Genomic DNA, 9,678 nt, shown 5'->3' on the forward strand with positions numbered 1-9,678 from the left:
TGTTTTTTTTCTTTTACCTTCCTTATACTTTTTGAAATCAATTAAATTTAAAAACCAGCTACATAAAAAATTAAGACGAGTATATTTTAAATATATAAGACATTTATATTATACATTCAAATTACTAATTGATATATGTTAATCAGACTGTTTATAATTAATAATTGAACTGACATCTAACCGTCCAAAGTTACATATATATTTGGCTTCATTGCATCACGTTATGCAAAACCTGACGTCAGATACTTGAATTCTTCGAGCGAAAGTGCCTTTCGACTCGAGGTGGGGATTCAAACGACCATCTTAAAGTCTCAATGATCGCATGTTCTGACTTGTGAGGAAACTTTCGTTGCTAACTTAGCATTTTGCGTCGTTGTCACCGTTTTAAAAGGTTTTATTTATTGGTCGAGTCCTAATTATTTCAGATATAATATTATATTATTTATACATAACCATGTTTCTTACCTTTTAAGAATCTTTAATATTTTTCTTGTAATTCAAGTTGCTTAAATACTAAAACGATTCAAATTTATTCAATTCACATTATTTTAATAGATTCATAATATTCGTAGTTCGTATGTTTTTATCAAGATATAAGTATCTAATGAAGCAATTCTTAAGTTTGTAATGATGTTTCACTTTTATATAACAATATTTTGAAACGAGATGTGGAAAATATATCATTCATCATAAAGTACTCTTTTCATTATTCTCTACATACGATTTCTAACATGTAAAAATATGATCATTTAAAGTATTAACAGCAAATAGTTTCAGACAAAAACTTCATTATATGAGTTCAACAGCTCAAAGAAAAATACTTACTATTTTAAACATCAACAGTGTCTGATATGAAAAGTATTCTATGGATATAGTATGTCGTCATCCAAAAATGTTTAGGGAGATTTTAATTCCTTGAGTTTTACTATTTGGAATCCGTTCATTTGTAGAACATCTAGAGACAGTTGCCAATACAAAGTAGAACCCCGGCCATTCTAACGTTTGTCACAAACATGAAATTAGGACGAGAATAGTGTTATACTTATATAGGCCTATAAATTTAGCTTCATTTTTATGTTATAAGTGTTGCTTTTAGCTCTGCGGCTTAAACAGTTAAACCTGGAGACAGCGGTTGCTGAAAGACAAATCCCGTATTGTGTTGCTTTAAGTAGTCAAGCATCCTGTTACTTGATGGAGAAGGAATAAGGAGATACATAATATATTAACCATAATTAATTCAGTCATTGAATAACCAACACTCGTTAAACGCCTTATTAACGCTGACTTATAAATTGAATGGAATTAAATCAGTGTTGTTAACAAAATTTGTTTTTTTTTTATTTTTTTTAAGGAATCCAATGTGTCACAGTGATAGTGTTTGCAGCGAAAGAAAAATGGTTCCTTTTTCAAATTAAATATGATTCTTATTAAATGGCAATTACTTTTGAAACAAGCCAGAATCAATGTAAGTTAAAATAATTATTCAATAAAAAGATTTTAAATATTATTTTCCTTATTAATTAATTAAATAAAATAAAACATTCAACCAGCAACAGTTCTAACGCTATAAAGTTTTTTGGTTGATATTTAAAATACTTCAGTTGATAGCTTTAAGTTTTTATATTACTTCATAATACCACAATTGCTATGTAACGAAAAAAAAACTAAAATTTTATCAGGTATACCAAAAAAGATTGTAATTTTACTTCACAATTGCTTTGCTAATAGCTTAGAGAAGATAATTAAATTTGAAAAACACCATATATATTAACATATAATATTCAAAATGATAAACAATTATTATTTGAAAGTCAAAGCAATTAATCAAAGGTCAATAAGCGTTTTACTGCACTTTGATGATTCCACGGCCGTTAAAAAATTAACAAAAGGTACGTAATGATTGCATATTTTTTATTACGATTCATTAATAAACTATCAACGACAGCGATTATATTACATAGTTTTATTTGAGTAAAATAACGTTATTATGTCCTTTCTTATACTACCTTTCTTATACACATTATGTCCTTTCTTTAGTATAAGAACATCAACTTAATCTTTTTCTGACATCAGCCTAAATCTGTCTATAAAAATGACCCTTATGACGCAGCAAGATTGAAATTATAATCATAAAGAACGACTGAAGATTTATTCGAGATAAAGGTACCGATTGAATATAAAATCGTTTTCATACAATTCAAATTTTATAAAATACCACTGAGCATTTGCGGACATACTTGGTAACATCTGTACATAAGTGTACGGAAGACACAAACTAACATATAAAAACACTTATATATATATATATATATATAAGTCTTTATATTATATATATATCCTCAAATATAAAATATAACAAACCTAGTTTGTGGAAGTAGATTCTGTTGGTATCCTTAAAATATAAACGAAATACGTAAATTATTTTTTTTAAAAGTGTATTGTTTAAATAAACTAATATTTTAGGATTTACTTCACTTTTTTTTTATTATTTTAACTACATACTCCCGACATTTAAGTTACTTTGCAGCAACCGTGATCACGAGCAGACGAGATGAAAATTATATTGTTGTGAACAAAATAACATATACATACTTTATGTTGCATAAGCATAATAACTTTATACCAATGACTCCGAAAAACGTCAGTTGTGTAATACCAATTCGTTATTTTTAACATTGTATCTGTGTAAGTATTGCTTTCATATCAATTATCGGACGAACGTCCATAATATTTGAAACATTGCAATAATTATGACAAAGACTAGTTATAAGTTAGTTGTCTGACTAAATATTTCGTACGACACTCATATTGACTGATACGACAGTTAAGACGTGAATAAACCTTCATTTATTTCAAATTCTATAATTACTAACGAATTCCCAATTATTCTTGTATCAGAATCCAACCAGCTAAACTGAACCCTGATGAATATGGAACATCAATAATGATTTCAATTTCAGAAGTAGTCATTGTGAAGGCTTTACTTGTGATTAAGCGGACACATTATATTGGAGTGTAGTCTATGTATGAGAAACCTGTCAGTTGAAAGTAGGTGACAAATAAAATGATTCACTTAGAAAAATCTCATAGATACGATCAATCCTCAATAATGTAAAAGGTTATATGTCAATATATAGTCATAGTTCGTATTTTGAGAGAATTTTTAAAATTATGGCCTTATATTATAATCTGTAGTCAGTAAATTTACTAGCGAACAGACTGTCCAATACACCTAGATATGCTTACCATATATTTGTATACTGGTGGATATAATTTGAATAATTATATAATAATTTCCTTCTAACACACCAGTCGTAGCATAAAACTGTGTATGGTATGAGTCAGAAGAGACTGATGATAATGAAGTACAAAAAAATTTAATAAAATTGAAATAAAAAATACAATAGGTATATCCACTGCCGCCAGTAAAATATTAATGTCTTCTCTCGTCAAAATCAATCACTTTATGAATAATATCTTTTATGAGGAACATTGCGTAATGCTGATCTTTGCTGTTTCAAATACTCATTGTTCTTTACTAATTTATTATTATTAAATACTTGTGATCACTTTATTTTTTCATTGATAACTAAAAAATTATTTTATAATCGCTGTTTATTCACATTTTAATCTGCTAAGGCGTTGGTTAAAGGTCGGCTACATTCCAAAATTGTGAGTCCAGCCCAATCTCCAACTGGTACGGTTGGAAATAAATTGTCGTATTTCTTAGCGGTTTGCATTAGGAATAATAACCGTACATAAAATTTAAACGACTGTATTTTTTTTTTAAATTTGGCTTTATAGATCGTAATCTTAAGTCTCATAACTCGACTTAATAGCTGCTGGGTAAAGATCCACATACGTAGTATAAAAGTAATAACCGCATTAAGATAATATTTCTAATTGGCTGAACATCTTGTAAATCCTTTGGCAACAGTCCATAAGCGTTAAAGTGAACTAAAAACTTGTCGCAAAACGGGAAATATTTCAATTTTGACAGGAAAATCGTTGCCTTTTTTTAAGTACATATAAATTTTATCCGACTTACTTATGTATATATTCTCAACAAATAATTGTTAATATAATCACAAAAAAAAAAAATTACAAAAGTTTCCAAAAAGTTTCTACAGTAACTATTCTACAGTTTGTACTAATTAAAAGAAAAATGAAAAGTGCATCCAGTTTTTTTGTTTCAGACATTACAAATTTTTGATCTCGACTTCGTCCTTCGTGAGCATCAGAGAGAAATGTTTAAATTGTGTTAAAACAATACGTATGGTAACGTCCCGGCAGCGACATCTATCGTGTGGCTCGTGACTTCATACACAATACAACTATTAGTGTTAATTACGCGGGAACTACAAGTAATTTCCATGTAAATTTTAACCTATGTGCTTAGAATAACATAGAAGATCACACATCAGAAAAACAGCAAGCTACACTATTGGGAAGTTTCCTAAAAATCTATCAAGTAGTTTTTAAATAAAAGAGTAACAAGAATCCATCCATACTTACAAACTTTCGCGTTTATAATATTAGTGGGATATGAATAAAATATTTATTAATTTATACTTACTGTATGTTAATGGTGAATAATTTTTAAGATGAACAATAAATATTATTCGTATTATAGGTACTTCATTTCTTCTTTCTTCGGTAAAATATTTTAATAATCAAATTATATTTAAAATTAATGTTGGTATGCTCTAATATTATTGGTTAAAATTTTATAATATGGCTCTGTTTCATCTCAAGTTCAAACAGTTGGAACAATATCAAAAACTTGAGTTTACAGTTTTAATATAAATAAAATATAATAAACTTTTGTCATATCGATAAAATATAGGTATCGATGTTGAAACCTGTCTTATGTTGACAGGTCGTTGGGTGACATTTTGCTCTTTAATTTTGACAGCGATCACTTACTAATTTTTTACTAGTATCCAATAAATTTATTTGTTTATAGGCTTTTATAGTCACCCTATACAATATATCATAAATTTATAACTTTAAAAAGTAACAAAGTCTATATCTAAGACTTTATAATTTAAATTAATTGTAATATAATTGCTGTTAAAACGAAGCATTGAATGGGATATACCTGCAACTTATATTAATAGCATCAAAAATAATTGTTAATCGTTTGATTTTTTTAAATAAACAAGATATTTATATTGTATTCCTAAAATGTTTTTAATATTACCAGAAATATAAGATATATGATTGTATAAGTTTTATGATTGTTCGAGCGTAAAACGGAAAATTTGTATCAATGGGGTATGACGTCACATTGACGTCATTAGTATGTTGCATATGACATTTAAGTTCTTCCTTTGTTTTTAATTTAAGTAGTTTATATTTAATTATGAAAGTAGCCAAAACTGAATTAAACTAAAGCACAAACCAATACAAAGATGAGTAGTTTATTTATGAGGTCCATCACATTTCAGTATTTTCGATAAATTCCTCGAATATAGTAAATTGTTATTGATTATTGTGTGGGTTAATTCTTTTGAATATGAAGCCTGGAAAGAGCGTTGAAACCAGAGAGGAGATAGTGGAAGTTCATACTGCAGCTCGTTCGCCATCTCCAAAGCAAAAGACTAAAGAACATACACGTAGCAGATCGGGATCACGTAAACTTTCGAATGGTCATGCAAGCCAAGAAGACACCGATATCCATACGGAGGACACTTCACATAAATCTAAATCCCGAGAAAACTGGAATAAATCAGAGCAGGAATCGGTGGACACAGAATTGCCAATACATGATCAAATTAAAATGGGAATATTAGGATTTGTTGAGAAGGAAATTAAGAAATCGGATAAGAATCCGTCGTTCGTATTTTATTCTCATGATCCGAACGGCTTGGATGAAAAATTTATGAAGACGTTATCCCGACCTTCCAGTGGTCATAAAGAGAAAAGAAGCCCATCATACAGAAAGAAGAAGCGTCATTCCTCAAGGCACAGAGACAGGGAATTGCATGATTTTGAAATACCAGGTTCTAGTTTAATAGCCCTTGAGAAGGTTAACTATTGTATACTTTTGTGTTTTTTTAATGCAAATTATAAAACAAACATAAAATTTTTAAGATTTGAAATTCTTTATTTGAATATATTTCAGGTTGATGATTATTTGAAGGAGTACAATAAAGATGAAGTTGTTACTCTGAGTGGTGAGTTGGAAATCGAGGCTAACGATGTCGAAAACAACAACGGAACACCCAGAGAAGTGAGGCACAAGCCTCGAAAGACACGTCGGAAAGCTAGAGATCAACATGACAGTAACGCTAATGGCAGGGATGTAAGCCCTAAAGTATTTAAGAGTGCTAATCGGTCAAAGGCGCAGGCGAAAACTGGTATTTGTTATTTCAAGTAACTTAATTAACCTTTTAATTATTCCATACTTTGCACTAAAATGTAATATTTTTTTTAAGTATTACTAGTATAAAAAAAGACCGTATTATCTTAATAAAAGTAAAGAATCAGATCATATATGTTTTTCAGCTCGGCCCTCAGATCTGACTGCGATGTTAGAGAGCTTAGAAGCTAATGTACCGTTCAATGATCAATACATTGACAATCCGTTCTCATCACCTTCCCCGCTGACTTCACCAAACGATGAACGAAGAGATCCGTTTGGGTCGAGACGACCTGAAAAAATTTATCTTCAGGGCGGAGGCACCTTCAGGGCCGTGTCGAGGGATAGAATTCTTGAGTCCCAGCAGTCAAGAGAAGAGGAAAAATATTTACAGTAAGCACTCAAAGGAACATATGTATATATGCATGAAAATTAATAAATAAAATTATGTTTTTAATAATGAAATCTAATAAACATTAATTCAGTACGTACGCAATGAATAACTTGATGAAAATTTTTATTATGATTTAAAATGTAAAATTCAACAAACCATTGTACATATGAAATACATTAATTGAACACAGATACATTTTACTAGAACAGTTCTTTAACATAGAGATTTATTTAAAGGATAAATGATTGTATACTATCTTATGTGTAAAATTTGTAATTTTTTATCAACTGTAAGTGACATGCAGTAGCGGCGTTCAAGTAATAATTTTATATTTCAGTCTCGGCGACTTAACACCTTTGGATGTTGCGATAACTGTTCAGAAAGCTTGGCGTAATTTCTCTCCAGCTTGCCACGGGGTGCTGGGAGGGATTTCTCTGATGCATTTACTCCTTATAAGCTATTCCGACAGCCTTGATGCTGGACATTTGTCGTTTCATGCTGTTGTAACGATGCCATATGTAGCTAGCTACTACTTCTTCTGTGTACTGTGTTTATTATCGGTTCTGGATAGGTGAGGCTATTTTGATGTGAAATTCTTTGTTATTTTTGCTCGGTATTGTTAAATAATATAAGTATTATGTAGGTAGATCACTTTATTAATTAGTTATTTTAAAGTTTTATTTGATGCAATAGTAAGTTATTTTTGATTACATAGAAAATGAAATCTAAAAATAATTATGTCAAAGTTTTGTGATTAGATACTTACGGATTATGTCGCTATAATATTAATGACGTATTTTAGTAAACCATTTCATGACAATCGTTATAATGAATTTGTGGAAATAATATTCTTAGAAAAATTTTCTACTATACTTGATGCTGCCATCTAGTGACGAAATTTGTAACATTTATGCCCTACAATATGAATACGTCGATTTTTGAGTCAAATTTTTATATGAAAGTTTTGAAAATGTGAAATGTTAAATGTGATCCTTATTTCTGTTACTTGAAACTTTGATTGCACGACATAGATGGCGCTGCTGGCAAATTTTACACAGTAATAAATCCTACTTTTTCACATTCAATTGTTAATAAATTAAACAATAAAAACTTTTACAGACTGGACATAACTAGCATAGACACAACCCGTGGCCTTCAGCCGTGGTTCCAGCCGATAGTATTAGTTATACTGTACACATCTTGTCTGTTGGTTTGTACGGCTGCTCGGATGTACGATGAGCTGATGGTATACCAATATACGCCATTAGTTGCCAATATCACCGGAAATGTCACCACTGTGAGTATTATTTGGTATAAAAGAAATAGGACTGAACATGTAATGTCTGGCAAAACGCCTGCAAAAAAAATAAGAGCAATAACGCACTTACACGTATTTATTACTTGAATTTTCTTTATAGAGGTACTAAGTTGATTTTTAATGAGATCAGAGACTTTTCGGATTATTCTACGCGTATTTTATAAATTTTCAAAACTACATACTCCCAACGTTTCGGTAACATTGCGGCAATCGTGTCCACCCAACTGCGAAGCTGCAAAGTAACCGAAACGTCGGAAGTATGTAGTTCTTTAAAATAATAAAATACACTTAGCGTAATCCGAAAAATATTAGTTTCATTTGATTTATTTAGATCAAACAATGTTAGTAGTTTAGTACAGATGTAATCCTTCTACGAATCAGTCAGATATTGAAGATATTTATAATTTTCCTTACAGCCAACAATACCAACGTTCTATCACACCTGGACCCACTTCTCTATATGGCGATCAGTTCTCTCTATACTGGGTTTGGTCTACTTTGTTATATCAAACCCTCAGGATTTAGTTCATACAAACTTGAGTAAACTGTTGCACTTCAAACATACACTGCAAAGTATTGGGTGAGATTTAATGTGTGTATATTATATAAGTATATGCACAACTCATATGTCTCGCTGCTATGATGTTATAAAGGAAATCAGATTATTTAAAATTAGAATAAACTTTGGTTCATTCTGTTAGAATCATAAAAAAAAATTAAATGTTAACAAAAAGTATTTATTGGAACTCGTTTTCTGAATCGTTATTGTAATTGGGAAGCTTGATTATTTTAAATTTAGAATTTTTGTTATAAATGCCTATTTATATTAAATTTATGTGATACAAATAGTTTCGGTATAAAAACCTGCTACTTGTCTTAATTAGACCTGTTTGGTGCGTTCGAACGATCTCGATTCTCATTTAATTTCTAGTCAAAATAAAAGGCTGACGTAAATTCTCAATATATTTACCAAATGCATTTATTTACTTTGAATTGAACATATTTTTATGCATATCAAAATAATTTAATGTTATTTAATATTTATACGCCACTTATATTATTTACTATGGCAACATTGTTTATAAGGGTTTAAGATTGTATAATGAAGTCCTTTGCACAAATACCAGAGGAATTTAGTCTTAGCTATTGTAAAAAGTGTAAATAAAAAAAAAAAAAATGCGACAAGTACAGCTTTCGATATAAGCAAGTTATCGCTTCCATTACGTATCGTATATTTTGTTAATATTAATTTTTGAATATCATAAAAGTGTTTAATTCAGCCGAACATATTTTTGGGATCCAAAAAGGGCCTTGGACAAGTATATGACAACTGTATTAATTTTTAAGACGAGACAAAATATAATTACCTTATATATTATAATAAATGTCTAGTAGTTTGATGGTGAACTTTGAACTTATTAGTCTAATAGAAATCCCCTCACGCCAAAAAAAAAACTGTAGAGCATGCCAAGATAACTGTAGTTACGGCAGTGCCTTTTATTAGATTTGTAAGTGTAAAATAAATAAAAAAAAAATGTCTTTTTTTTTGCGTAAGTATAAAAATTATCTCAAAACCCAATATATTGCTTATTTTTTTTTTGG

General features: G+C 29.7%; 1 protein-coding gene across 2 annotated transcripts; it reads left to right on the top strand.

Annotated features, from left to right (window-relative positions):
• The first annotated feature begins 5,315 nt into the window (after window positions 1-5,315).
• Window positions 5,316-9,476, top strand: LOC116766443 (uncharacterized). Of its 2 annotated transcripts, XM_032656283.2 has the most exons (6): window positions 5,317-6,031; window positions 6,128-6,362; window positions 6,511-6,757; window positions 7,096-7,329; window positions 7,878-8,055; window positions 8,493-9,476. In XM_032656283.2, exons 1-6 carry the CDS (start codon window positions 5,519-5,521, stop codon window positions 8,658-8,660), a joined length of 1,575 nt encoding a protein of 524 aa, XP_032512174.1. In that variant the 5' UTR covers window positions 5,317-5,518; the 3' UTR covers window positions 8,661-9,476. The 2 variants fall into 2 exon arrangements, with proteins under 2 accessions (XP_061378935.1, XP_032512174.1); XM_061522951.1 differs by lacking the exon at window positions 7,096-7,329 and having other exon boundaries at window positions 5,316-6,031.
• The last annotated feature ends 202 nt before the right edge of the window (window positions 9,477-9,678 follow it).

The sequence above is a fragment of the Danaus plexippus genome, chromosome 15, assembly GCF_018135715.1.
Source record: "Danaus plexippus chromosome 15, MEX_DaPlex, whole genome shotgun sequence".
Taxonomy (NCBI): domain Eukaryota; kingdom Metazoa; phylum Arthropoda; class Insecta; order Lepidoptera; family Nymphalidae; genus Danaus; species Danaus plexippus.

Bases quoted from the DNA above. Each gene is read 5' to 3' on its own strand.
- LOC116766443 (XM_032656283.2), top strand. From the start codon at position 5,519: ATGAAGCCTGGAAAGAGCGTTGAAACCAGAGAGGAGATAGTGGAAGTT. The intron at 6,363-6,510 runs GTATTTGTTATT...TATGTTTTTCAG, and splicing joins AAAGGCGCAGGCGAAAACTG to CTCGGCCCTCAGATCTGACT. The intron at 8,056-8,492 runs GTGAGTATTATT...TTTTCCTTACAG, and splicing joins TCACCGGAAATGTCACCACT to CCAACAATACCAACGTTCTA.